Source organism: Drosophila elegans, unplaced genomic scaffold, assembly GCF_018152505.1.
Source record: "Drosophila elegans isolate 14027-0461.03 unplaced genomic scaffold, ASM1815250v1 contig_149, whole genome shotgun sequence".
NCBI classification, from domain to species: domain Eukaryota; kingdom Metazoa; phylum Arthropoda; class Insecta; order Diptera; family Drosophilidae; genus Drosophila; species Drosophila elegans.
Genome location: NW_024545513.1, coordinates 48,636 through 76,628, shown reverse-complemented (window position 1 = coordinate 76,628; position 27,993 = coordinate 48,636). Strand labels below are relative to the sequence as shown.

The window sequence follows — 27,993 nt, the reverse complement described above, 5'->3', positions numbered from 1 at the left end:
TATCGAACCGTTGCCTAAGGCTTTCAGTTAGCAGATGTAAGTAAAAACAGCAGAGAACATAAAAAAGAAGTTAGAGAAAGTCTTGTTAAGAGTCCATTTTACGAATGATATTTATTGTTGTGGATTGTTGTAATTTAAATAGAGTAATTATTATTAAGAAAAAAATACGCACTTCAAACTCGTTTAATGCAGCTTTACCATCATTCAGAGGTTCTGCATTTTGCACCTCCCTTCTCCCAGTCGGGCAGGCATATTGATTTTTGATCATACTCGCCTATAAGCGATACAAATACCTATGTAGGTGTAGGAGATTGGGTCGTGTAAGTGTGATGTGCCTTTTAAGGATAATAGTTAGGTGTAGGATGCCATTGATTTCGCCACGCTTGTTAAACTTTATACTTAAATATCTTGAGTTCGTATTGTTACCATCATATGCATGTAATATGTTTATTTAAATGTGTATTCGTTGCGTGAATTTGCATGTAAATATATATGTTATATATTCGTCGAATGGCGCTAAATAAATAATACAAATCTACTAACTTAGGTAATTATTTGTCTTTGTGTGTATGTTATGTCTTGAGCGCGCATCCAAGGGTGTTAGTGTTTGAAATTTTAATCTTGAAGTCAAGTCGATGGTGCAACTAAACAAGGTTTTTCCGTCAGCTCTGCCGAGGACGATAAATTTTTCAGAGACAAGCGCTAGAAAGAGATAGCAACCGATTTCTTTCTCACGTTTGACAAACGACTGGTAAAATAACGTCCTCAAAAGAGGGCAGCTCGTGCGTCGGGACCACCTTGTGCGCGCCGGGACTTTTGGGTATCTAAACTCGGCCTCCCTATAAAAGATTCGGCTAACCGTGCTAGTCTATAAAGTACGATCAGCAGAAGCCTTGGAAAGGTGATCTCCTGCGGGTGTATTTGAGCTATTGGGTATACATATAATATAACTATGAATTTTTACATATGTGAGTGGCATTGATACATATATTCCAAAATGTTGTATCTTTTTATGTGTGGTGTTAGATCTTATGCTAAAACGCTCGACGTAGTTTCGCCTCGTTCCCACAACTATTGGGATCGGCAGACTCAACTGCAGTCCTCATTTAGACTTTCAAAATTGAACAATTTAAAAAATACATGACTGTGTTTAATTAATTTAAGAAGGTGACAGAGGTGCAACAAATTTGTTTTACTTGGTGTGGTACAATTTAATTTAAAAGTAAATTAGCCTATAATACTGATGTGTAATGCTGTCCGAGCAGTAAAAATAACAAATTTATGTCTGTGCATAAGTGTGCAAGCTGTCTATCCACATTATTTAATTATTCCTTCCAAACATCGGAATATATGTACATACTTATATGTTAGGGATGCTGGTGTACTATTTTGGGTACCTTTTGGATTTGCTAAAAATAAATGCAGTCAAGAGCTCTCGACTTTGAAATACCCGAAAGCCTGATCAAGACCAAAACGGGTAGGGAGGAACAAGGACACAATACGATTCCGTCCGTGTCCGTATGTCGCTGAGCCATAAGGCAATGCCTGTTCAACTACCCAGGATATGGTTTTGGGTTGCCTTCCAGACCGACCACCATTGGATGCGATATTTCATGTTGCGTTAAATGCATATATATATGCACGAAGGCTCGCAACTCCTTTACCCATTTGATAGGTGCTTTGTGTAAGTAATAAAACCTTCGGTAATCCGAATTGTCCCGTACACTCTCCGAAACTCCCATCAAGAATAGAAAGCTCAAGATCCCTTCTTCGAGGGGGGGAAGTGCTTATGACTTTTGTGGGGGATAAAATTAGCTAATCACTTTTTTTAATAAAAATAAGTACAATATTTTCGTATTCGTATTTCATATTGTATATATATTGTGAGCTACATATATAGAACTATCAGTCTCACGTCCAAGGTAATAATAAAAATCTATGACATATTTGAAGTACATACGTAAATCTGTACATATGCATAATAGTTAATTGTAAATCGGTTTATGTTCGTAGTGCCGTTGTGCTTGGCTATGCTGAGGAATCTTTGTTCTACGTGTGGTTGTGGTGTTGTGGCCAGGTCCTAGGTCCTGGACTATGGGTCAAAGAGTGCAGCTTGGGCATTGACTCATCCACACAGACTGATATATTGAGGCTTAGTGCTGGGGGTGTTCGTGCTGAAAAACATTTTGTGTTCCATCTCAATCTTCGACTGCGTCGTAGTATTGTGCAATTTGGTGGGGCTCTGATCGCTTCCCTTCCTGCTCTTGACCTATGTGCAACTTCATTGAAACAACAACAAAAACACAACATGCAACATGTACATCAATGTAAGCGAATACATACATAAATACATTCATCTGGGTGTGTTTATAGGGCCATGCCCACTTGTTATGGGGTTGCACAAATGGTGATTACGTATTACACATATGCACGGTTTTTGTGATTCGATTCGATATTTGTTTTTGCTTTGATTCCTATCATTTGCGTTGCGATTTCTAAGACAACACCTAACAAACTGCTGGAGTTGTGCAAATACACATTTATGTACGACAATTAGATGATAGTAAATACAAGTACGGTGTGAGCCTTTGCTCACACTGACAAACGAAATGGTGTTCGTTGTTATTATTCATTCATAACTATCGGTTCTGTACTGTTTTGTCAGCGTTGATAATGTCTGAGTGCGAGCGACCAGGGGCTGTAAATGCCAACGTTTTTTTCTTATTCTTATTCTTATCGAAATCATAATCCACGTCCACACAAATAATGAAGGTGGTGTTGATAGACTTCGGTTTGACTTGCCCATGCTTAAATTTTAACTTCAATTTCAGACGCCTGACCGCTCCGATTAAATGTCGATTTTTGCTTCGTTCCACGCCAATTTCCAGTTGTGTTAAAGTATCTCGGTCTCGTACAGCTGTTTGGTGGTCGTCGGAGCTGTCTGGTGTTGGGAGTTCAAATTCAAATTCGAGTTAACAGCAGCAGCGCCCGCACCAGCCGCCCCTGCAGCTCCCCCACCACCCAGCGCGCCGCCGTTCGCACCTCTCGTAGCATCACTGGCCAACACACCATTGGTAGCCGCAGCAGCCGCCGCCGCCGCAGCTGCGGCTCCACTAGCCTCACAAGCTAGACTCAATGCGGCAATCTTCTGCTGGATGTTGGACTCACTGCCCAGTTTGCGTAGCGTGTTGCTGCCACCGGCCATGTCCTGCGTCTGCGGCACGTCCACCGATGGCAGCTTGCTCATCTGCTGCAGCCGCTGGTACTGCTCCTGCAGCAGTTTCTGCTTCTTAAGCAGCTCCTGGTGACGCATCTCGAGCGCCACCTGGCGCTGGACGTGGTCGTTGCCGGACTCGTTGCCGCTTGAGTTGTCCCCACTGGAGGTGTCGCCGCTGGCCACGATGGCGTCACCCACGACGCTGTTTCCGGCGGCATTAGCATTGGCATTCAAATTGACATTTAAATTGACATTGACTGCGGCTGTGGTAGCCTGGTTCTGTGGCATGTTTGGGCTGGTTGGACTGGCCAGTGGACTGCGTGAGCTGGTGCGTGGCGGCGGAGGTGGCGGGATGCGCTTGTGGCCCACCTTGGTGATCAATTCAGCGTTTCGCTCGGGCACGGGTGGCTTGCTGCTGCCGCCACCGTTGGCTAGTGCCGCCTCGCTGGCCTGCAGTTCGCCGTCCGACTCGCTGGGGTAGGAGTGCAGGCGGCGCAGGCTGCCCATGTTGGTTTGCACCATAAGCTGAGCCTGTAACTGGGACTGAGACTGGGACTGGGACTGATAGGAATGCTGCGACTGCGACTGTGAATGCTGGTGGATGAGCACGCCGCGCTGGGCTTGAGCTGGCACACTGCCCGAGGCGACAGCGATGACCATGCTGCCAGTGGTCGCCTGCTGCATGTTGACGCTCGCCTCCGTGTAGAGACGGGCCTGCGAAATTTGCGTGGTGACTGTGCTTTGTACTGCGGCCTGGGCGCTCTCATCGGATGCCGAATCCTCCGGCCGAATCTGCGGAAGGAAACTTGGACCCCTTGAGTTCGGTTGGGAATGGTGGGCCTGGTGACCACACTTACCTCGTATAGTTGCTGGTGTGGCTGCTGTTGTTGCTGCTGTTGTTGGGCAATGGGCTTGGAGAATGTCTTGAGCTCATCTAGCAAAGCATCGAGTGCGTTTTCGGGTGCGAGTCCCCCGCTGAGAGCGAACGACCCCATCCTGGGTGTTGGGATTGGCTACAAAAACACACAATTTGTCGGTGAAACACAAGCTCTAATGCAGCTCCCGCAAGGCAAAGCAAGATACATGATATGTATTTGGTAGTCGGATAACATCTCACATTTAAACATTCTGTAATTAGGTACTCAAAAGGGACATATAGTATGTATATTCTCGCAAATTATCTGATTATTACATGTACACATCTTATACGCAGGTAACCCAGCAAAATATATTGATAGCTTAAACAAACCAATCGCCATAGCGATCAAAAAGGTGCAGTTGCTTAGGAACGGATCATGCAGTGAAAAAAGCCGACTTGCAGCAAAATTTGTATCAAACCAATACGAACATATATATGACCTTACAAATAGTACATGATCTATCGCCATGAATCACAGCACATCAAACTTATGAATATTCACAGGTGCTAGGCATACATAGCAAGCAGGCAGCAAGCAAAGTAAGCATTCTACAAAGGTGAAAAAGGTGGTAAGGTATGATGGTAAGCAATATATTGCCGATATAAGGCAGAGTAAGGTAGGCATTTGGGGACGAGTAAAGGGGTATGGTAAATAGGAACAAATAGCTTTAAAGGCGGCGTTTAAAACGGGAGAGATGCGAATGCGACAGATGACGATTCTAAGGAAGTCTTCACCGATTTTGATGCGTAATGTTGGGACTAGTGTCTTTTTATAAAGTAAGTTTCTGAGTTTCTAAACATCATCTCGACCGCACGCTTCCCTCAGGTGGAGGGATTCACCAGCATTATATCTTTAGTTTAGTACGATCTGCCTAATGACCTATAGCTTCGGCTTTAATATTACTTCGCTCCCAGCAGGGATAAATCTGCTGAGTAGGGGGCGGACAAGATGAGAAGCTTTAATTGCTAAATTGGTTTTTAAATCTGATGAGGATGAGGGAACACACTTTTCGAGTTACGCATGTGATTGATGTGGTCGTTAATGATGGGTCGACGGTTGATAGATTGTTGAAACTTCAAAGACAACAATCGATGAGTGAGAACAGTGACTGAACGGTGGTGACAGTTTGCATACTTCATTGACTGCAATACAATTGGACCTTCGATTGTCTGCTTAAGATAAATTACACTGGTACAAAAAATGTAAGTCGAAAAAATCCTTCAAAACAATCCTAGACTTTCCGGTGCAGTTGAACTCCCAGATTTTATCCCCAGTTCTGCTTAGCCTTTCTAATTTCAGTCAACGATAGCTTTTTTTGCTAGAAATATAACGTTCTTTAACTCTTTCCTAATATAGGTTCTACAGCTCGACAAAGTTCCGAGGAACGCTTTATTTATAGTAAAATAAGCTATCGATGACCGAAATCGATTAGGCAGGAATGGAATTTAAAAAAAACAGGTGAAAACCTAACTTACACTTCAAAAGAGAAATGGTATCATAACATAATTTTGAGTGTAATTTTCTGAATAAAGAAGTTCAACTGCAGCGGAAAATCAAAGTTTGATATCTGCAGAATTTTGTCAATTTAAATATGTAAGCCAGTGTTATTAGCTACTATTAGTAGTTATGATTTAAGGGTTCGGTATGCGGAATGAGGGAATGGGAGGTTCGGGGAAGTGGCTGGTGTGTACGTACATAAACAGGGGTACAAATAGATACATATTTTCTAATTTGTATATTTGTATATATACATATATATGCGTCGGTTTCAACTATAAAATATCAATTAAAAGTTATGTGAGTTCTTTTTCTTCTGCGGAAAGTGTCCGTATGATTCGAATAAATAGAACAAATAGAAACACTTAATGAAAGCAAACCAGTGAAGTTCACTAAAAATCCATATTATATCTTTAGCTCTGTATCTCTGTATATTGACTCTGTATCTGTTTCTGTAGATGTGCGTGTTTCATTAAGTCCTGTTTCGTTAAATTAGTTTCAAGCAAGAGCTCGCTTGAAATCATTTTGCTTCTGGCTTCGATGTGTGTAGGTGTGCTAGGATAAGTCTCGGACAGCGCATGAATGATTTCACATGATTGATCATATGACTGAAGAAGGATATTTAACCGGAATCAGAGACAAACAATCAAGATTTATGCGAGCTTACCGAGAAGGAGTGTACAGATTTGGGAGAAAAGACAAAGACAAAACAACATGTAGAACAGGGACGAACACCAACAGAAGATTTGCAAAGCAGCGAACACTGAAAACAAAACTCCGTGTACGTTTACGGATACGGGTGGGTGGAACGGAGACACGAAGAATATGGGTGTATTAACCTTAAGGTAGTACTAAAAGTCCGGAGTGGAGCAAACTCAATGAAAGGAGCCCTTTTGAAAACACCTATAGGTGTGGATAAATTTTTCAAGTACGTCCATCCCATCGAATAAAGTTATTAACTTACTTAAAAACAAATTTTTCAATTGAAAAGCCAGCAAAAATTAGTAGTTTGGATTGACAAATTTTTAATTATGATCATTTTGGAAAAGCTCCTGATCAGAAGACGTGGATACAGGAGAATACTGGTTTTAAAATTTATCCGGAAGTTGATCATAAGTCGGATTTAAGACAGGAGGGATGAGACGCAACCCGTGGAATGGGGCTCTAAATGGTAAGTACACACAGACAGTCATTCAAACGGGCTTTTTATAATAAATATGTACATACGAACATGATTATGTTGCTGTTGGTTGGTTTAAGGGTTGCGATTATTAGGAGTGTTCTTTTCGTGGATTATGGACAGCTTTGATGAGATTTGATATGGGGTTCGAGTTTAGTACGAGGATTAGTTTAGTTAGAAGTTTATAGCAGTAGTAAATAGTATACAAAATATAAACTAGTATGTTTAATGCAGAGCAAATTATGTTTAGCAAAAAGAAAATTGACTTAGTTTTATGATTTCATCTTTTTCAATAATGTTTCTTTTCGCTTTGTAATTATATATATATATTTTTTTTTTTTTGATTTTTTCGGTTTGATTTTGTAAATGTTCTTTTATATTTGGATTTTCAGTCATTACTCAGTAATTGCCTCTTTGAAGTTTGAACTCCATCGCCAGTTAAACTATGTGGGTTGTTGTTGTTGTTGTAAACGATATTCAAAATGTTTGAGAAAAGGCGAAAGAGAGAAAACGAAGGTAAACCTCATTTTATAAGACGTTAGCTTTATAAATTAACTGTAGTGTTCTGTTTGATTGTTTTCATTTATTGGTTCTCAGCATGTGATGATGATAGCAACAGAATACTTTATAAACTCTATTGCTTATAAACTCTTAAGTATCTGCAATTGTAGCTGTGAAGTTTGGTTGTTAGTTGTGTCTTAAAATATCTAAGACCCAATAAGGCAAGCTCAGAACAATTAGAGGGACAGAGGGCAGTAGTATGGATAGGGGACAAGGGCATAAATAACGCGTCAAAGGGCGGGGTCCGGGTCGGTTGGCTGGATCGGTGAAGCTTCACGGTGTTTTGCGGTGCTATGTGGGGCGCTATTACAACTTGTGCCGATTTGATTGGACTTCATCTCGATACCATTCAAATCGAATTGATTGTACTAAATAGAATTTTGATACTGTTAGTCTCGCTGAATGAATTTGTTGAATGGTTGAACAACTTGTTGTGAAATGAATGATGAACCAAAACACTATTTATGTAACAACAGCCAATTGCAACTTATTTATAAAAAATCGCACAAAAGATAAACCAAAGACTACAAACGAAATTGTATAAAATAATCAACGATATTTCGGTATATTTCGGTATTTCGGTTTTTTTTTTTTTTAACTTTTTTAACCAATTAAATTGTTAAATCACCGCCAGGGGTCGAGGTAAAAATCTGGATAAACTTCAATCGACTTTGCTTGCACATATATCCAGAAATACGCTTTAACCGGATAGGGAACGAGGAATTACGGAATAACCGCTGCGAAGGCGGCACATTTTGGCACCTATGCGATAATGCTTACTTGAAAATATCGCAGGATTGGAAATTTGGGTGAAAGAAACAAGATCAGATCTGATCCGGTGAGGTGGGTTCGAAATGAAAGCATAGCAAACTCGATATATGGTAAGACAAAAGCAACTAATCTCTGCGATAAAAAAGTGGAAACAATACTTTTATACATATGTATAAGATAGTCATGACACGTTATGTAGCTGTATAATATGTATATAGGTATATGGACATGGAGCTATGGCTGGGCCTTATAACGTTTTCTTGGATTTCGATTTGAACTAGCTCTTTGTAACTGTCGCAGCAACACGATCTCTGTCTCTCCCTGAACCTTGGGTGTCGCACTCACCTTGTCGGGCGCCGAGATGTCCGCGGACCGCGGTGGCTCCTCACTGATAGTCGGCTCGTTTGGCGGTAGCCGTTGCTCCTGCACGCTGGCCAAGCTGTGGAGGTAAAAAGAGAAAGCTCATCGGTCCGGACTCAAGTACACGCGATGGTAGATGGCCATAGGTGGTCGGCGGGGCTACAAACCGTTTGAGCGTCACCAATGTGCCAGTCAGCTTCTTGCAGCGCCGCAGCGCCGACTCCAAGCGGTCGGGCTCTTCTTTGAGGAACTTTTCTTCTCGCACCACCTTCTCCATCTCGTTAGACAGGATGCAGCGCAAGCCATTTGAGAGTGCCGGGAACTTAAGCTTCAGCTCAGCGACAGTTTTGCTGAAAGGAAGCAGGACTCATTCATTTGTCGATCATAGGTCAACTGCAGCACTCACCTAGCGCGACTCAGCACCAAAGCCATATCCTCCACTGCGGTCATGTTGACGCGGGTGCGCCGGTTAATTACCTCGCCGCGCAGGTTTTCCACCGACCCCTCCAGGTCGCTCAGGTCCTTTTCTAGGCGGATGACCTCCTGCTTGTAGAGCTCCTCCTCGCGCGAAATGCGAGTGGCGTCCTGGTCGCCCTGGTGGTCCCAAAAGCTGCCGCTGCTCGCTAGCAGCGTGGCCCGAATACGCATGAAAGTGCCCTTAATGTCCTCGCGTACGGCGACAGCCTGGGCCTGCGAGAGGCGCCGTAAGGTGCGCACCTCCATCCGCAGATCCTTGGCTTTCTTTTGCAAGCCACGCAGATGATTGTACACCTCGGGGGCCAGTGCAATATCCGCCCGGTAATTGGGATGAGTGGTCTGGGCCAGTACAATCGGCTTGGGCGGCGGAGGAGGCTTTAGGCGGTCGCGCTCTGTTGTGATGGCCAGAGAAGTGAGGAAGAAAATGTTAAAAACCGCTCAGGGAGGCGAGGCAATGAAGTTTCTCGGGAAAACGTGGTTGATGCATGCGTTACAGTTGTAGCCGTTCTTACCTTGTGACGAGGTGCGTGGTAGGGTGGACGACTTGATTGCCGGCTTGGTTGGCTTCGTGTCAGCTGTTAAAATCGTGTCCGTTTCGGGGGCATTGGGTGGCAATGGTGGAAGAGGAAAGCGGATGCCTTAATACGCGCATTGCTTGCATTGGGTTTAGGAAGCGACTCATGCGCACCACTTTCCCACACTCAGAACAAAACTCGTACTCAACTTAATTTGTGTTTAGAAACCCGCAATTATTTTTAGGCTTGAAAGGCTTTAAGCAAAAACACAAGAATGGAAGCAATCTTCGGCATCCCGAAGCTTATAAAAAATTTTATATTTAATTAAACGTCTATATATCAACTCAAATGCGTAAATGTGGCAGCTGAACGAACGGAAATTTGATTTTTATAAAAAAAATTTTTTAATATATTTATATTATTATTCTACCTGCATTAGAAAGACTCTTAAAAAAGTTTTGTCCAGGTAGGTTTAAAACTGAATGAGAGTTGGAGTAGACAGAAGAATTGACAAACATGGCTAGATCGACAAGATATATACTTCATAAGGTTGGAAATGTTTACTTCACTGCGTTGCAGTAAATTCAAATTTAAATATCCTCTTGAAGGGTTATAATAATTTTAAAGTCATTTACAGTCTTTTTAAAAATTTAAGATTTTTTTTAGGTTTAATTATGTAAAATTTGTTTGTCGACTTTTATATTGAGTGTTAAGGTAGAAAGGTCAATGTGATAGAATTACCGGCATGTAGAGGGTTGTGAGACTTTGGTATTCCCTGTATGTCATCACTAAACGATACGGACTTCTCAAAGGACACGGATTTTTCTGCAAGACAAGGACATGAAATTTGATGGCTGTTTGGAAGAGAGATACGGCGACACTTACGGCAGGAGTTCTTGCCCAGTTTGGGAGCTTTCTCCCGTATGTACAGCTCGTCCCCAGAACCATTGGCTGCGCAGCGTGTGGAGTGGAGAACAAATAAGATAATGAGAGAAAAAAAAGCTCAAGGCTTTAGATTGGGAAGGGACCGGCAAACAAGCTTTGCCCGAACAAAAAGAGATTGTCCCGCCATTATTAGTTCTACAAAGCGGTGCCAGGCGGTGATGCCAACGTCGGTGCTCCAAGCTGAGTGGGTGCCGAGTACAAGATCTACAACGCATCCGGATGCGGACCCAATAATTCGGATGGTTCGGAAACATACCTTGCATCTGCGTTGGCACGACAAGATAATTCGGGTCCAGGGTGGGCACAGCTAGAGGAGCGATCTGGGGGTTCTGGTTAACCAGAGCCTTCTGGACCAATCCCGTGAGGTTCGCCAGCTGCCGTTCCATGTGCTCCACGCGAATGCGGTGCAAGTCTTCGGGCCTGAAATTAAGCAAAAAGTCGAAATCTGTATAAAACTTGTCTCCAAATGTTGCGTGTTTCCAAGTTGTGCCGCCGCGATTTCTGGGCCATACATCCGCTGGTACTGAATTGATCCAATTGCGCAGCCAAGCTTAAGCTTCCATACCGGAATCGGAGTCGAAGTCGAAACGCGGGTCGGAATACTTAGTGCATTGGAGCGCGAGCTGAGACAGGTGAGAATGCATCCGGCGCCTACTGCGATTCGACTCCAACATACCGTACCGCTGCAAACCCAGATGCACTCGAACTGTTCCAGTATACCCTCCGTTCCGTTAAGCAGCAGCAACAACAGCCCCGCCAGCACACAATTGCGAACCGCTTTAGCAGTCGTCAATCGAAGGCAAGTTGGAGCGGTGCGAGAACCACTGAGCTGGCTGCAAAAACATGACTACATGCAGTGGTATGTACAATTCCATTCGATTGGGAAACCCAGTGGCCCTGGACTCATTATGAATACCACTCGCATTCGACTCCGGCAGTTTCCAGCACACCAGCGCGGTTCGCCCGCTGTCTGGTAAACTTCCAAGTGGACGAGCTGCTGCTGCTGAAGAAGTCCGTGTTGAGAATGGAGTCCCTGGACTCGGGCGATTTTCCGACGTCAGCCACGGATTGCCCGGAGGTGCACGGATCGCAAATGCCGGAGCGTATGGCCTTGATGGCTGCAGATCGGTAAGCCTGCTCTTCAAACAGGTGCTGGCATGCTGTGATAAACTATCCGTTCCAGGGGTGAGCACGATACCACTGGCTCCAGTGGTTCCTGGCACTCGCCGCATCCTTGGGTCGAGCAGAAGCCGTCAAAGTTGCAAACCCTCTTTCAGATTAGCATAACGGCTTTGGCTTTTCTCTCATTCGGCGGCTACCTGCTCTGCCTAATTGTGCAGGCCATCAAGAGCAAGGGCACCACCTACTTCCATCCGGTGGCCACGGCTACCACCACCTCATCCAATGGCAACGTGAAGCGCATTAAGATATACCGCCGAAGCAAGCGCAGTTTCGTTCGGTCAGGGCATTTACCCAAGGCGCCGCCCATGCGGATTTTGCTGGAGCAGGACTACGCCTTGTACATGAAAGTCGTGCGAGATAGAAGATGGAGCATGCTTACCTAGTGGGGTCGTAGATCTGGTTGCCGCGGTGGCCTAGGCGGTTGGGTCCCGGTCCCACCTTTATGCCGTACAGGGCGTACTGATCCTCGGTCATGGTTCCGTCGCTGTAGATAGCACAGATTGGCAAAGATAAGTCCTAGCACAAACCTTCCTTCCTCCTGAACTCACCTCTGCTCCTCGTCGATGATGGGGGCCACGACAGTGCCCCTTGTGCCGTATTGGCTGTAGTACGGCTCCTCGTAGTTTCCGCGGCTGCCGCGTTCCGGAGAACTGGTGTAGCCGTCTACAAAAGGAACTGGCTCGGTTAGCAGTGCAACTCAGATAGGTAGGTAGTAAGTATGTGTGGTCTTGGTACTCTGGCGGTACTTGATTACACTTTGAAGTTAAATTTAGGAGTAACGAAACGCAATAAAATAACGCAAAAGATCGATTTGAAATGAAAACGATGGGATGCATGATTTTGGCCGCATAAATAAACGCTTTCCGATTTGTTTGTGTGGATAGTGCACTGTTAATTAGCACAATAAATTTGAGTTTGTATTTGATTTTCTATCGGTTCCATAAAGCAAGCGCAAGCCAATGTATGATCAGATGCGAGTAAGCGCGAATATTATGAGCGACTGTTCACATTCCACAAGTACATGAAAGTGGACGTATAGTGCTATAAATGGATACAAAGGAAAATTCTCGTGTACCTGGAATGCTGTATAACTGATCCGGGATGTAGGGGAACAGGGGTTCCATGCTACCCCTTGGATTGAGAGATCTGAGTGGTTTCACAGGCGCTCCTTTTTCGGTTTGGTTCAAATTGGTTTGGTTCGGTTTGATTTGAGTTTGTGTTCGGGTGTAAGTGTGGGGTTAATGGATGGAACATGAATCAGATTTAGACTAGGTTTTTACTGGAGCAGAGAATTGGAATGACTGGGAACTGAACCAAACAGCATAATACAAGCAAGACATGGCCCCAAAAAATACTGGAGGGGAGCGGCAAGTGAGCAAGAAGGCGGTGCAGTAGAATAGGTCAACTCAAAAAAAAAAAGGTCCACTACTCAAAGGAAAGAATTGAAAGAATACGAAATCAATTAGTCGATTCGACAACGCTACGCACCCATCGACACCTTGTTTCGTTCTGATGAGTACATGCCGCGGGGCAGGGTCTGCGACGATCCCACGTAATAGGGCGCCGGCTGTTTGCCAATCTGAAATATAGATAGACGGTGGATTAGTTCATTAAACCGCCGCAGGCACGAGGCAGCGACGGGGACAGAGGCAAGTGGTATTTCGCTTAACATTGCCAATTGGCCTTCGCTCAAGTAGCGAAATAACCAATATCGTTTCTCCTTCCTTTAATGACGATTTGTGGCCCATCCCAAAAATTGCGCATAGACACTTTTGAGTAACCACACTGAGAGAAAAATGATTGTATCCAAACAATATGTTGATTTAGTTCATATTTCCATACCAAGTATTAAATACACAGTTATTTCAATTTTTATTATAAGGTGGTAATCAATCTTTGATACTTCATTTAGTATTGTGAAGCATAGTTTGGTCTATTTTGGATTACTGTTTAAAGTACAAATACTATGACAATGGAACAAAACTAAAATTTTTCGGAATTCGCAATTCAAGTTTGGAATGAAGATCAAGTGTATACATATTTTTCTGCGCAACATCGGTGCAGACTGTGGCTTTGTTTGTGAGCCCAAGCTTGGGCTCAGGGCCGTGACAAAGTGAATACCTTATAATTGACATTTGACCCACCCACCACTCAATCAAATCGATCCACTCCCTTGCGAGGTTCGGCGAATTTGAAGCGTTGTAAAGCAAAAGATTTCTTGTGTTTTCTACTGAGTTGGACTATTGAGGATCAGAGGGCCAAGAGCACGTCCTGCGAAGGTGGCTCTGCCCAGCTAGTTAGTGTACTGGTCAGGTTTCGCAAAACTATGGGTTCTGCCCGTACAGCGACTGTCGATAAGAGCTGCATTATGGAACCATCCGGCTTGGGCGGCGGTCCCAGGAGTGCAGCAAGTGCAAGTGTTTTACTCTTTCCCCGCCTCCCCACAACGAGCGCAGCCGACAAAGCTCAACCAGTTTCGGTTTCAATACAACAGTTTTACAATTTGTTACAACTAAGCCAGACGAGCGGCCAGCTGAGCAGAGCTGCTGCCGTTGTTATTGTTACGCCAGCAGCTGGGTTTTCGGCGCAACTCAACCTGGCTGTGGCGCATGCGTGGATGATTAGTGAAGTGCGAGACATCGCGGCAATCGGACGTTGCAGACGCGTGAAAGATCCAAACTTTCAAGACCCAGACATATACAGATTAGAGATACATACATAAAAGGCGAGATTATGAAAATGGCGCAGGGTATTCCTCGAACTCTGCTCATTGCTGTGCTCTTAAATGCGTCCGTCTCTTTCGCCTGGAAGCCAATCAGTGGCAGCACAGCCGCCTACAGCCTCAAGCAGTCACATCCGGGGACAGCGAGCAGCAGCCACGAAATTTCCGCCAGCTTCTCGCAGTTTGCCAGCGAAGAGAAAACCACCGAGGTCGGGGAAGAGGTGCTCCCTGGCCAAGCCGCCGTTCTGGGCAGAGTGGACTCGAGCGCCTCGGTGGTACACCCCATCAGCTTTGCAGATCACGTGGAGGACCAGTACGAGTCCTACAGCATCGAGGCCGAGGAGCCGGCGACCTTAACGCGAACTCCGCTGTACGGTTCCGAACGCTGCAGTGTCAAGAAGTTTGCTTTTAACCAAGACGGCGAGGTGGAGTACGGCAACCAGATGCCGGAGCTGGACCAATTCACAATCTGCTTTTGGATGCGATTCACCAATCACAGCGGCGATCACGTCCTTTTAACCTACGAGGGTGAGTGACTGTTGGGTGAGTGGGGTTGGGTAGATCGCGAACGGGTTGGGTGGTGAACAGCCTCTCACCGTGACTTGCATTAGCTTCAGCGGCAAGCAAGACAATGGCTCCACAATGACCACTAACCGATTTTGTTGCATAAGCGGAAAACGGGCGAAGGGCGACTGGTGACGGACGTCGATCTTTTAATGGGCCACCGCGCCAGCGATAGACCTTCGCTGTGGGCAATGAATTGTGGGCCACGCTCCGGCGCTCGCACCTGCAAAAGTGAAAGGAAGCGCACTTCCTGATGCAAGTCAGCCCAAGATTACACGTTAGCGCTCTCGCTCAGTTCGGTGGTCAGCGATGAAGATGGTGCTGATGTCGGATTCACCTTGTTGACTCCGGCTTGGATGATGGATGAGGAGTGTGATATCGATAAGGCGGCTGACTGACTAAGTCTGGTGGCTGCCACCTTAAAGATTCGCTTTGTTTTTCCTCGTTTAAAATTTTCAAAAACGGTGGCACCGTTTGTGAGGTTGTTGTTGTAATCTTGAGCTATTGGCGCTAGTGTTGTTGTCGTTGCGGTCGCATTACATAAGCGATAATTTACCTGTTTCCAGTTGGATGTCGTCGGCATTGTTGGTGTCGCACTCTGAGCGCAGCTGAAGCAGTTGGCTTTTGCATTTGACATAATTCCCGAGTCTCAATTCAAGTAGCGGGGAGTCGCGTCGACGGCGATCAGCACTTGAACTTCCGGATTTCGGGCCGGCGCGCCGCTAGGAAATGCTTTTCTCACAGCCGGTGATTCACATTTAAATGTAAATATGCATATCGCAACATGCTCAGCAGCCTAACAGGATTTACTGCATGCGCGCACTTCCAGTCGTCAGTTGTATAACTGAGCTCATTGGGACTCTTAACTCGGCTTGGGCAAATCAAGTGAAATGGATGGGATGGGTCTTTATTTAGAAAAGGGTTAGCGTTCTGCCGATGACTGCTGGCTGTTGGGCATTCTCCTCCGCTTGATTGCAAAATCTCACTAGTCATCGCCATCAATGACATGAAAGCGCGTCTCGAAGCCAATTTGATCCACTTTTGCATTCACAGCTGGAAAGGAACTACGCGAAGTGCAAATCTGGGTCGCAAATGCGCAGAATTCAAGTTTCCTTTCAATGGCCATAAAAGGTCAGCAAATGTACAGGTGAGTCGAGCGTTGCGTTTGCGTTCATCCATCGATCAAGCCGTCAATCTATCCAGCTGAATAATGGTCTCTTTACCGTATACCGTATCTGACGCAGATTGAACTACCCACTAAAAATGCGCCAGTGGCATCACATGTGCAGCTCGTGGAATGGCAAGACGGGCGAGTGGCAGGCCTGGCTAAAGGCAGAACGCATTGGGCGTGGTTTCCACAATTCGGTAAGTAGAGCTGCTAAGGCTCCAATTACGTCCAATTGCAAAATGTCATTTTTGCCATGAGCATTTGATTTCGGCATGCGAATGGCAGATGCTGTAATCTCCATCTCCACTTTGCTGTCTCGGCAGTTGGTGGGTCATAAAATTCCAGCGAACGGAAGACTGCGCTCCGGCGGCAGTTCGGTCACCGGTGACGTCAGCCACGGCCTGCACTTCGAGATGACGCTGGTCCAAGTCTACCGAGTGGCCCTCAGTGCCGGCAAAGCACACCGCGATCACAAGCACCACCATGTCCATCACTTCGACCACGAGGGCCTAGAGGTTTCCAGCACCACACGTGCCCCACCTTTAGTGAGTTGGAAATCTCTCCAGTTCTCTATATTCTGCTTAACCATTCTCCTCCTGCTCCGCATCCAGATTAACCGACCTCAGCCTATGCACACACTGCTTGCCAGTGGCCAGATCCCGACACGGGTGCGCATCAACCTGGCCAATCCGCCCCCTGCGTCCGCTGCCGCTGGGTCCAACGATCCAGCCCAGCAGGCCATTACCATCAATACAAACTTCGTTAACGGACAGATAAACGCAGGTTCGCGACTGGTGGCCCAGCAGCTTCTGGGACTCTCGTCGCCGAGCGGTTTAAACCAGGGACAACTGCAGCCTGGCGGAGGCAACCGCTTTCAGATGATGAGCAACTCAGCCAACGTCCAGTTTATCGATGAAACCGAGACTCACATCCAGTTCAAGCGTGAGGCCGACAAGAAAAAACTGCACAAGCGTGGTCTGGTGCTGCTGGATAACGGATCCGTGGTGGACGACGGACTTGGGACGGACGCCAGCGAGATTTACAACGGCCTGGCTGACTTTGGCGGCCTGCAGTTCAAGCAGGACCTGACAATGAAGATGAATTTGGAGGAGGAGATCAGCTCGCACGATCGAGAGCCTGCTGAGGAGGAGGTAAAGGCCGTAATGACTATCTGCAGCAGTTGCAACTCGGAACCCTTCCAGGGCGCCATCGTATTCGCGTGGAAGGATGTGCGGGAGCACATGAACAACGCACTCAAGGGCCTTAGCGTGGGTCCGTGCGGCAACTTCTAGTTATACTTTGGGTACGGATATAATCCTAATATCTAGTGCCCCAGAGCCCTCAAGTTCTTATCATTCCATTTTTTTTGTATATACGTTTAAGTATTCGATGGGAGTTGGCAAATTCTATCCCGAACCACCTTTTCCCATGTCCATGTGGGAGTCAACGCTTTACAGTGGCGCCATGGTCCCAAACAATCCTTGACTCGCTCATGGACACCCATCCTTAAACCCCACACCATAGCAACTACGCGGTGATATTAAATAAAGGAATATTTTAACCAAACTAGCAGGCACTTACCTTTGATTTGTGAATGTGCTGATGCTTGTAGTCCGAGTCAAACTCCGGTTCGCTGAAATAGCTCTGGTCCTGGTCCCAGTTTGCCTGTGCCGGGGGAAGCGGCTGCGGGATGCCAGGGCCGCCGGGCAGGATCTGGGGTGGGGCCGCCACCTCGGTGGACTCAAAGAGGCGAAGCACGGAGCGATCGCGGATCTCGCGCAGATGCGAACGCACGTCCTCCAGTTCGTAGAACATGTCTTTGCTGGCGTCGTGAATATAGATCTTCACGTTGGGCCCCTCCAAGTAGGACATGGTCAGCTGGCGCGGGAACGAGCGCACGAACAGGGCGCGCACCGTGTCGATCGAGGTGATCTCGTTGGGTAGCAGGGCGCGCTTCGTCTCCGAGCGGTACTGCAGAAAAACCAATCCCAGCGGCCGCTCCAGCGTTTTGGATGGCGTGCGTACCACGGGGAGCGAAGAGCGCTGCTTGCCGCCCCTCCGGAATCCGGTGCTGGCCGTTTCCACTTCTGACATGATGCCCGGATCGTCATCGAACAGCGGTCCCTGATTAACGGGCGCATATCCCCGCATCGGCTGGTTCTTCTTGTTCTTCTGGGCGCGCGTACTCATCTGCAACGTAATAGGATTAATGGTGCGGATTCTCCACCGACGATCTTACCTCCAAGTCCATGGCGCGCTGTTGCTGGGGTGCCATCTGATGGGCATGGGGGTGCTGAGGGCCGCCGTACACCAATATGTCACCACCGAGCGTGTGGCGCCGCGGATCGTCGCGTCGCATGGCTCTACGTCTCTCGTCGCCGACTGGGTGAAGTATGTGTAGAAGGTCCGGATCAGTGAACTTTTAACCAGGAACTAAGCCATCTGCACTTACCCTGTTCGCTTGAAGGAACTCGTCCCGACTTGGCGTCATTCTGCCAATCTTCTTCTGAAAGAGAGGCACCTCCGAGTTAGGCATTGTCCTGCCTTAATGGCTTGCTCTATCTCGTTCTTTTCTTGGCTTTCGCTTTCGGATACTTACCGCCCTCGCGTCCCTTGCGTTTCTTTTTTGAGGAGGAGCTGCTGCTGCCGCAGGCGCTTTGGCTGGAGGAGGCGCTCTTATCCTTGCTCTTCCAGCGGATCAACATCCTGCTGCTTTCTTCTGAGGTGCCTGGCGCTCAGTAGCTCAGTTGCGACTGCGGAAAAGTCACCAGGACTATGAAAAACTTAAAAATTCAATGTTTGTCACTGGACTTTGTTTACATTTGGTACCGGTAACAACACATTTTAATGCTCACACACACAACCTGCAAATGTACACCATTCAACTTTGATGCAGACAAACCCCCTCGAATTGGTTAGCAATGGAAGCAACTGCTCGCCCACATCCTCGAACTGTCAAGAGGGTGTGGGGAAAGGAACCTATTACAGCGCTTCATGCAAAAAAAAACATGCAACGGAAGAATAAGATAACGGGCGTGCGCAAACTCTGCTGCGCGGACCGAGCAGAAGGCGTGACTGAATCTGGAACTGCAGACGAAACTGGAACTGGACACCAAAGATTACGTTATGCAGGGACATCCGTAAGCGGTCCAATTGACAGCCAGTAAAAGTTAGACCGTCGGAATTAAAAACCTTTTTAACGCACTTAATAAAGCAGATTCCCTATATCTGGACTCTGGACTTGTTTTGTAAACTATGCCGGCTGGGAAGTGACATTTTATCTCTTTTTTGAGTTTGACGTTGTTGCACACTCCTCACCCGGCTCTATGAACATCGCCCCGCATGAAGTAAGCATGTATACATTTTGCCTGTTGTTCCCAAACAAAAGCTCCAGGGATGGAGGAACAGGAATAGACATGTGTACATTCAGAACATGGTATACTTTTCAGTGCACGCACTACACGGTCTTGTGTTTGTGTGCCTGTGTATACACACGCTCCACAATCCCATTGGCATAATTGCGAGTCACTAAAGGAATTTTTGATTCGATATAAGTGCGGTGCCGAGAGATCAATCTCGTATCTCCCGAACACGCCTCTATTTGGGTCAGAAACGTCTACTGAAATGGGTTGTTGACTTTTTAGCACACGTCAGCGGTAATTTGACTGCATTCCGGGAAGTTTTCCCAGAGGATCTCAACCTGTCTGTACCTATGCACATGTGGGTGTGTGCGCGGCTCACTGGGACACCGCCGGCGGTGCTTTTGGCTTTTTCTGGGACTGCAACTGCAAATGATACGCACTTGCCGATTCCGGAACGATTAACAATTAACAGATCTAGGCCGCACAGCTCATAGCTGTACCGACCGTCTTTAAAATCCGTTCGACACGATTTGCGACCAGCACTCGACACCGACACTCTGCACTCAGATATCAGCACTCAGCCACCGCCGCAGCATAACGGCTGAAGAGCAGAAATATTTCTGGTATATCTACACCGGAAAGCGTTTCCGCCCTAGCCGAACGCGGATTGTGTGGTGCGCCTGTCCGGCGCATGCGTGGGCACTAGCTGGAAAGCGAGTGTTCCCGGACCAGCAAAGTCACCTGACAGCCTGGCATCTCTGCATTCCAACGGTGCCCAGCCCGATTTGTTTTGCTGCCGGGCAAACTCACGACCTTGTTCGACCGGTTTGAGAAGGTACAACGGTAAACGCGCGTGCTAATCGAATGACACCTATCGATAAGCGATTGATGGAAGTCCTTTAAACGCTAGTGACGCAATATGCATCTCCTACGACGACTAGCGCCTCCGGGACCCAAGTTTCCGGGTGTCAGGTGGCGTAATTTTAGTTTGGTGGAGTACGCCGGTCAGTGGTCTGGTATAGAAAAACTACAGTTCCAAGCGGATATGCGGGTCATCAGCGATTTTGTTACGGCTGAAGAGGAACAATGGCTGCTACGGGAAATCGAGCCTCACATCAGCCGCTTGCCCTACGAGTCAAGCCACTGGGATGACGTGGGTATGAGTAGTAGGGCAGGTTCCTCTGATGCCATCTGTGCCATTTACAGGCGATTCATGGATACCGTGAAGTGCAACGAAGGAAGTGGTCACCCCACAATCGTACCGTTTTGGACCGTGTCTGCAGAGAGGCTTGCGGAGGCCAAGTGATGCCCTTCGTCCACATTGTGGACCTTGCAGAGGTTGGCGGGATTAAGCCTCACGTGGACAGCACTCGGGTGATTTGGCCGAGCTAATAGAAATGTACCAAAATTTAATTATCTTTCCCATGTACAGTTTTGCGGCCACACCACCGCGGGAATCAGCCTGCTCAGCGATTGCGTTATGCGAATGAAACGTGTGGCGAAAGATACCGCTAGCCACTCCGCGGATTTGCTCCTACCGCGACGTTCACTCTACATTATGAGCCATCTGGCGCGATACAAATTTACCCACGAAATATTAGTCGGAGAACAGTCGCTGTTCAGTAAACTCCCAGTGAAAAGGAAGCGACGCGTTTCTGTCATTTGTCGAACGGAACCTTGAACACACACGCTTGCTTACAGCTCAAACGGACCTTTGAACACACACTATTGCTTATAGGTAGTGGGGAACGCACTAAAATCACTTGACTTTTCGGGTCTGGACGGTATCCACGATTAATTGGCTATGAGATCCGCGAAAACCCATACAAGTCCGATCCAGCGGATGACCAGTGAGCGTAACCCACTTAATATGGTAACTGCATTATGATCTGATTTAAATTTAAGACATTGCCGGGCTTGGAAGCACCAAGGAGTCTAAAAACGTCCCCAAGGACAAATACTGGCCAGACATCATTGTGGTCTTATGCTAATGTAGCATCAATAAAAAAATACTTTTCTTCTTTTCGTCAGCATTTTTGACAAAATTTACTTTAACAGTTAGTGTTATTTAAATTTGTTTATCAACTTGGCCTAGATAAACTATTTCAGAAGTGGCAGAAAATCAATAATAAAGTTGTTTTGCAATATTTAAGGATATAACTTGGGATGATTTTAAATTAAATCGGGTATTTCGTATTAAGGGGTTACATGGGCTTTTTCATACAATTTCCTAAATCATTTTTTTTTTCATATACAAAATTAAATACTTTGTTCAACATTTTTTTTATTTTAAAGATACATACTCTATTCAATAAAAATGTGAAATTTCAAAAAATATATTTTAAACATGGCTATTACGGCGTCAGTTCTCGTAGTCCCTTGGAAAAGGTATCTCCGCGTTGACGGCAGAACTTTTTGCAGGATCATCAAAAGTAAAAAATAGGACCTTTTTAATTATATCTAGAATACCTGTGCAAAATTTCATTAAGTTCGTTTAAGTAGTTCGCGAGAAATCTTGACAACCGACATTAAAACAGTTTCGATAAAAAAACGTTTCAAGTTTGAAGCATACATAGATAGTCCAAAAAGTTCAATCGTATAAACTTGAAAATTAAGGGCAATATTTTAGAGATGTTATAGACTTTAATCAAAAAAATTAAATTTTTTTAAACCGTAAAATGCATGTAGCCCCTTTAAATGTTTGTCTAAACAGCTTGGCAGTGTTTATTTCACTTTTTACTAGAAAAACATCTTTGTCAATTTGAAAATCGATGTCTAAAAATCTCGATTCATCGAGGTCCATTATTTATTTTCTTTGATATAAACCGGTTTTTAAGAATGACCAGTGTTCCTAATTTGAAAAGGCCTAGTTCTCTGTGAACAGTTATATACAATAAAAGTTTATTCCGATTTAGTGATCAGTTACATTAAATGGGGGTTGCGGCGGATAACACGTGTTGAATCACCCACGTACGGTCCACTTAATTAAATGTACACAATGCATAACTTAATCTAAACTGTACGGTATAGATATTGGGTTCATCTTCCAAATTTTCTAGTCCTTCCTATTAAAGTTACAAATGTTTTTTTGCTCAAATATATGGTTAACCGTCTTTCTACTTTCTTTTGTACGTTGTCGTCTCGTTTCTTTTAAAGCTTAAAATATGAGAAAGACAGAGACAGGGATAGATAAGGGAAACAGAGTGTGATGGGGAGCGTGTGGCACGGAAAGATAAAGGGAGGAAAAACGTCCGAAAAATCACTTGGCACGGTTTTGATAGGGGAAACTCTGATGGGTTGTCGATAAATCTAAGTTCATATTTGCACTACTAGCCACTGCTAGATAAAGTCTGAGCAGCACGTCCGGCTCGGGGAATGATTTCATGGCGATGGGTAGCAGGATCAGAATACAGTTTAGGCTCATCCCAGCTTTCGGCGGCGCGGAAGCTGCAGCGGCAGAGCTACTGCGGAAGCGGACGCGGTGGCGTGCGCCATCACCGGGAGGGCCAGAGCAACGGGTGCCGCGATTCCCTCTCCGACGTACTGCAGGTGCTGTACGACCGAGAGCTGCGGCTGCTGCTGCTTAAGCAACTTCGCAGCAGCGTGTGCCTCCGCCGCCGTCACCACGACAGGATGCACCATCTCGGCTGGTCGACCAAATCCGCCTCCACTGGCATGTGGGCCGCTGCTCTCGCAGTCGTCGTCGTCTGAGATCAGTGATATGCTGAGGTCGCTGGACAGTTTTAGGGAGATGGGCGTAGGCGGCGAGGGCGCCACCAGCGGTGCCACTTTGGCGCGCAATGCCGGCGACAATTTCTGCAGCTGTTCCGGCAGCAGGTCGTGTGTATACTCCGGCACTCCACTAGAGGCCAGGCCTTCCCGAAGCTTGCTTAGCGAGAGCTCGTATATGCGGTTGGCGATGACCGTATGCACGGTTGTCTCGTCGGCCAGCGTGGCTGAGACGCCACCGCCCACATCCACCTCCAGGAAGCAATTCGTATCGTTGCCGCCCCTTTCTCCGGCAATTTTTTCCCCGTTGGTGGCCGCCTTGAGCACTGGGCAGGGCTTAAGATGGCCGGATATCCGCGACTGGCAGTTGGCAGTGGTGGAGTTGCGCGGCACCAGCGAAACGGTGATCTCCTCGATGGTCTCCGAGAGGGTGAGCGGTGCAAGGGGCGGCGGCGAGCGCATGCAGAGCTGCGGGCGTCCGGCTTCCTGGATGTTGTGCTCGTCGTCGCTGGTTATCAGGATGCTCTCGGTCACAGTGTAAGAGTGGGTGCTCGCCTTCCTCCTACCCACTCTATGCCGTCGCTGCCTAACGTGTGGGCGGCAGGGGGAAGGATTCAGAATGCGATTGTGGCCAGCGGCAGTGGACGGTCCAGCCGCCTCCAGGTCGTCGTCGTCATCTGATAGCAAGTCTATGGTTACGTCCGCGGGCAGAGTGGCAGCCATATAGCGCCGCTGCTGCTGGGACAAACGGTCAGTCTTGGAAGCCTGGGCCTGGGTGCGCGTCTGGGCCATGCAGACCCGCTGGCGCTCCCGCAGGCGTTCCATCCATCGACAGCGGCGCCGCTTGAGCCGCCTGTTGTCGAACAGCCGTGGCGATATGTAGAATGGTTCGGAATGTCTCTGGTTCATGTCTGCAAGCGGAAGGATAAGTCGTTGCTTAGGGCAGCTTAGGTTCTAATGTTCCGTTTGCTCACCAATTGTGTGGACTGCTCTGCTGGCGGCAGTGCCTGCGGACCAGCGGTCATGGGCACTAAGCTGGAGATCTTCCTCTTGCACTTCCACTTCCACTGGCGGCTGTTCGGGTACAGTTGGATCCGGTCCGTTACTGTTACTGCAACTTGCATAATGCGTGGCGGACAGGGCGCTCCAGCGGCGGCTGCGCGGGCTTAGGCGCTGCACCTCCCGCGGCAAGACATGCCGGGATGCAAGCGGGACCGAGTCTAGTGGTTTTCAGTGCGCCAGCTGCTGAAAGCGCGCCTCTGTTGTATTTTCCTTGCGTTGTTTATTTTGGGGACCCCAAAATTGGGGTAGCGATGTGAAAAACTGCATCGATAAAAGTCACATATCGATAGAGCGTCTATCGATATTCATGGGCAGTGGCTGGTAACACCAGTAGTAATTTGCAAGTTTGGCGCGCGGCTTGAATCACTTTAAAATTAATGAATCCGTATAGGGCATTTAAACATATGAAGGAATTGATATAGTTATGAATATAACGCTTATTGCTAGGGTTTACTAGGATTTTCATACCCAACGACCACCAAGCCTTGGAAAATTTTTCGAGCCAAACGGCTGTGCGGGAATAAATAAAAAAAAACATGCAAAAATTGCAAGTTGGAAAAGTACTCAAGCTAACTTTGGCGCCACCCACAATTCTGAGATCCACTCAAATCTGGCGCAGGCGCTCTAAGTGAAGCTTTCACTCAAATCCGGCGGCAGCATTCACTCGACGTCCGCTAGAACGCTTAGAAAGCAGTCAACTTCGGCAGGAGTCAGTTGGCAGATAGTCGCCTTCAATTACGAATTCAGCTGACACCTCTGGTCGGCGTTTCAGAGAACGCATGCAAACGATTTTTCTTCCATATCCTCAAAATTTTAGAATACTTTTGAAATCAACAAAGACGACAGACGATATTCAAATTAAAAAAAAAATTTAATTCAAAATTAAACAGAATTAATCCACAAGCTTTTAGAGTAGTTAATGTTCTATAAAATTAACTCAAACAAAAGTGAACAAGAAAAGAAGCAAACTTCGGCAAGCCGAAGTTTATATACCCTTGCAGCTTATGCAATATTTAAATATTATTTAAAATATATTATGTTATTTTGAATTATATGCGTATATGTTAAAAAAATGTAAGATATGATGATTTTAAGTTGAATTATTCGGTCGTTCCTATGGGATTGTTTTCCGATTTGAATAAAATAAAAAGCGTAGCTCTGAATTAATAATTTATAACTATGTTCAAAGAAAAAAAAACAAAAAATTTTATTTAATTTTTTTTATATTTCGATGTTTCTATGGGAGCTGAATGATATAGTCGTCCGATTTATATCAAATTTAAAACTTAATTCTAAAAGAATAAACCATTACTTTATATCGAAGAATAAAAAAAAAATATTAAACAAGAAAGCAAGCAAACTTCGGCAAGCCGAAGTTCATATACCCTTGCAGCTATTGCAAAAATTAAATATTCTTGAAAACATTAAAATTATAATTAACTTGCGTATATGCTTAAAAACATTGAAGCTATGATGATTTGCAGCTCAATTATTCGATAGTTCCTATGGCAGCTATAATAATGCACAATAATTGCATTTTCCAAACCTTCCAAGATTTTGCTTCCAAAGTGTTATTTAATGCAAGAAGAAGAAGAAAATAAGCGAGAGCAGAAACCAAAGCATCACAGTTGCAAAAAAAGAAAGAGCACAGCATTATCAGCTGGCAGTTAGCTTCCTTTCTCGTTAGAAATGCACAATAATGGCATTTTTCCAACCTTCCAAGATTTTGCTTCCAAAGTGTTATTTTATGCAAGAAGAAGAAGATAAGCGAGAGCAGAAACCAAAGCATCACAGTTGCAAAAAAAAAGAGCACAGCATTATCAGCTGGCAACAAAACATGTTGTTGTAGTCTAAGCAACATTCCAGTTTCTTCTCTCTCGATGTAGGCATCGATCTTGCTCCAAGTCAGTTCCTATTTACAAGTGTAACTAAACACATGCACGTCGCGCAAAAACCAAAAATTTTCCCGAATTCCTACGTGGGAATCGGTTTAACCTACTGTTCCAGCCTAAAGCAGCCACCCCTCTCCCCAACAATAGTTAAAAATAGATACTTATTGCTTTGCATCATATTAATGTTGGAAAGTGAACGCGGAACACAAGTTTTCTATAAGTGCGCGGTAAATTGCAGGTGTAAATTCAACATAACCTTCAAGTTAAAAGTACATGTGGTAAAAAGGTTGAGAAAAAATTATCACCTGCGGATCCTGAAAAAAAGGTGAGTACGTATATATATAGTTAACAACATTTCTATAAATTTCTAAAACAAAATTATTTTAAGATCTTAAACAAATATAAACTTTAGAAAATTTTGTATGACCATGGTTAAAGGAAGAGAGAGACAGAAAGTTAATGACAGACAAACTCAGACAGATGTTAAACAATTTAAAAACACATTCGACACTTGCAAAAACATTTATGTATGTATGTACATATGTATGTATTTACACACATGCATATATTTATATTCATATCAAAGATCTGCACTGGTTGCTTATTTGGCCATGCAGTTGCAAATGAACTATGAATATAAATAAATATAACTTTCAATCTCTATTTACTCTTTCTCATTAAATTCGAGCACCAACAAGGCCAAGTAACTCAATGCGAGATCACTGGGCACCAAAAATTAGGGGTTTGTTTTATTTGCATACGTGTGTATGTATGATCGGCACAGTCAACCGACTGACGCCGACTTCGACGTCATCAACTTCGTCTTTTACCGTTCTTTTTCTTTCTCGTAGCATTTTTTATTCAAAGGCTGGTTTTCTATTTTTGTAGGAAATTGCTTTATGGAACTCAAAGGCAAATTCACCTTTAAAAACTTAACAATTGTTGTTGCTGTTGTCGTTCGGAAAAACAACAATAAAAAGTCTTTTTCCTATTTTTAAGAAAGTTTTTAAGAAAAAAATTTTCTTTGAAATTTGAATACGGAATCGAGTTGAGCAAGTAATCGACTCCAAAAGTGCAGTTTTTGGTCACCTTTTTGCAAGTCATCGGAAACTTAAAAAAAGTGTGTCTGTTTTAAACTTTCCCCTTCCCTTTGCATGGGTATTAAAATTTATAGGTCGAGATATAGGCAATTTTACTATTTCAAAAATATATTTAAATTTTCAAAACAATATTGAACGGTTAAATTACGTTTGAATCCAATAAAAGCTTAATTGGCTATTTAAATTCTACACACTTTCAACGTTTTCACCTCAAAGCTGGGGATTATTAATCGTTTAGGAAAGAATCGGTCAACTTTAAAAGCTGTTGTCCAACACCCACGAGTCAAATAAGGTCCATAAAAAAAAGGGAAAAGAGGGACTAGGATTCCGATTTCAGTATTGCACGCGAATGGCTCATTTTCCCACTTAGCCAAGCAGCAAGAGCAGGACCAGCCAAGCAGCTGCAGACGGACCTGCTCTTAGCACGGGGGCTTCTCTAAGATGCAGGGGAAACCTTTCAAACCGAAGCAGGGCGCCGTAAGACAATAGACGGGAACCACAACCAAAATTATAGACTCCGTGTTGACTTGGCTCAGCACCTCCGTGCCGGGCTCCATGCAGATCCAGATGCAGCTCCTTTGACTGTTTGTGTGCTGTGTTGTGTTTCTTGATTGCACTTTGGGCGTTAAGGTCCGCGTAGTGTGGAGTACGAGCACCCAGGCAGCCGCATCTTGGCGCGCCACACGCACCCGTAATCGACTCCCTCTGGCCTCGGATCCGACATCCAACTCCTGTTCCAGCTCTATTGCTGTTTCCGTATCCGTGTCCA

General features: G+C 45.5%; 4 protein-coding genes across 13 annotated transcripts; 2 read left to right on the top strand and 2 right to left on the bottom strand.

Moving 5' to 3' along the window:
- Positions 1 to 1,811: 1,811 nt before the first annotated feature.
- LOC108150394 (coiled-coil domain-containing protein CG32809) lies at positions 1,812 to 20,057 on the bottom strand. 10 transcript variants are annotated; one of them, XM_041710122.1, is made up of 18 exons: positions 19,790 to 20,057; positions 18,679 to 18,862; positions 18,532 to 18,585; positions 18,319 to 18,461; positions 17,661 to 18,269; positions 13,114 to 13,204; positions 12,701 to 12,793; positions 12,174 to 12,288; positions 12,005 to 12,109; positions 10,700 to 10,863; positions 10,384 to 10,449; positions 10,240 to 10,323; positions 9,496 to 9,558; positions 8,913 to 9,375; positions 8,674 to 8,856; positions 8,492 to 8,585; positions 4,075 to 4,230; positions 1,812 to 4,009 (listed from the first exon to the last, which is right to left on the bottom strand). In XM_041710122.1, the coding sequence occupies exons 2-18, from the start codon at positions 18,782 to 18,784 to the stop codon at positions 2,894 to 2,896; spliced, it is 3,705 nt and encodes a 1,234-aa protein (XP_041566056.1). In that variant the 5' UTR covers positions 18,785 to 18,862; positions 19,790 to 20,057; the 3' UTR covers positions 1,812 to 2,893. The 10 variants fall into 10 exon arrangements, with proteins under 10 accessions (XP_041566056.1, XP_041566052.1, XP_041566049.1 ...); XM_041710118.1 differs by having other exon boundaries at positions 18,679 to 18,852; XM_041710115.1 differs by having other exon boundaries at positions 18,679 to 18,832.
- On the top strand, positions 14,015 to 17,644 carry LOC108150397. Its single transcript, XM_017278551.2, has 5 exons — positions 14,015 to 14,875; positions 15,965 to 16,058; positions 16,156 to 16,276; positions 16,403 to 16,624; positions 16,691 to 17,644. The coding sequence occupies exons 1-5, from the start codon at positions 14,359 to 14,361 to the stop codon at positions 17,369 to 17,371; spliced, it is 1,635 nt and encodes a 544-aa protein (XP_017134040.1). The 5' UTR covers positions 14,015 to 14,358; the 3' UTR covers positions 17,372 to 17,644.
- A 134-nt stretch (positions 20,058 to 20,191) lies between the features above and the next one.
- LOC108150399 (alpha-ketoglutarate-dependent dioxygenase alkB homolog 7, mitochondrial) lies at positions 20,192 to 21,682 on the top strand. Its single transcript, XM_017278554.2, has 3 exons — positions 20,192 to 20,594; positions 20,648 to 20,815; positions 20,874 to 21,682. The coding sequence occupies exons 1-3, from the start codon at positions 20,361 to 20,363 to the stop codon at positions 21,120 to 21,122; spliced, it is 651 nt and encodes a 216-aa protein (XP_017134043.1). The 5' UTR covers positions 20,192 to 20,360; the 3' UTR covers positions 21,123 to 21,682.
- A 632-nt stretch (positions 21,683 to 22,314) lies between these two features.
- LOC108150398 (protein a6) lies at positions 22,315 to 24,491 on the bottom strand. Its single transcript, XM_017278552.2, has 2 exons — positions 24,145 to 24,491; positions 22,315 to 24,081 (listed from the first exon to the last, which is right to left on the bottom strand). The coding sequence occupies exon 2, from the start codon at positions 24,077 to 24,079 to the stop codon at positions 22,862 to 22,864; it is 1,218 nt and encodes a 405-aa protein (XP_017134041.1). The 5' UTR covers positions 24,080 to 24,081; positions 24,145 to 24,491; the 3' UTR covers positions 22,315 to 22,861.
- Positions 24,492 to 27,993: the final 3,502 nt, after the last annotated feature.

What these genes read in the sequence shown, in the direction of transcription:
- LOC108150394 (XM_041710122.1), bottom strand. Translation starts at nt 18,784, where the DNA reads ATGTTGATCCGCTGGAAGAGCAAGGATAAGAGCGCCTCCTCCAGCCAA. An exon ending in ACGCAAGGGACGCGAGGGCG is followed by an intron (nt 18,586 to 18,678) that starts GTAAGTATCCGA and finishes CCTCTCTTTCAG; the next exon opens with AAGAAGATTGGCAGAATGAC. An exon ending in ACATCTCGGCGCCCGACAAG is followed by an intron (nt 4,231 to 8,491) that starts GTGAGTGCGACA and finishes GTGTTTTTGTAG; the next exon opens with CCAATCCCAACACCCAGGAT.
- LOC108150397 (XM_017278551.2), top strand. Translation starts at nt 14,359, where the DNA reads ATGAAAATGGCGCAGGGTATTCCTCGAACTCTGCTCATTGCTGTGCTC. An exon ending in CGTCCTTTTAACCTACGAGG is followed by an intron (nt 14,876 to 15,964) that starts GTGAGTGACTGT and finishes TTGCATTCACAG; the next exon opens with CTGGAAAGGAACTACGCGAA. An exon ending in GGCGTGGTTTCCACAATTCG is followed by an intron (nt 16,277 to 16,402) that starts GTAAGTAGAGCT and finishes CTGTCTCGGCAG; the next exon opens with TTGGTGGGTCATAAAATTCC.
- LOC108150399 (XM_017278554.2), top strand. Translation starts at nt 20,361, where the DNA reads ATGCATCTCCTACGACGACTAGCGCCTCCGGGACCCAAGTTTCCGGGT. An exon ending in AGTCAAGCCACTGGGATGAC is followed by an intron (nt 20,595 to 20,647) that starts GTGGGTATGAGT and finishes TGCCATTTACAG; the next exon opens with GCGATTCATGGATACCGTGA. An exon ending in CTCACGTGGACAGCACTCGG is followed by an intron (nt 20,816 to 20,873) that starts GTGATTTGGCCG and finishes TCCCATGTACAG; the next exon opens with TTTTGCGGCCACACCACCGC.
- LOC108150398 (XM_017278552.2), bottom strand. Translation starts at nt 24,079, where the DNA reads ATGAACCAGAGACATTCCGAACCATTCTACATATCGCCACGGCTGTTC.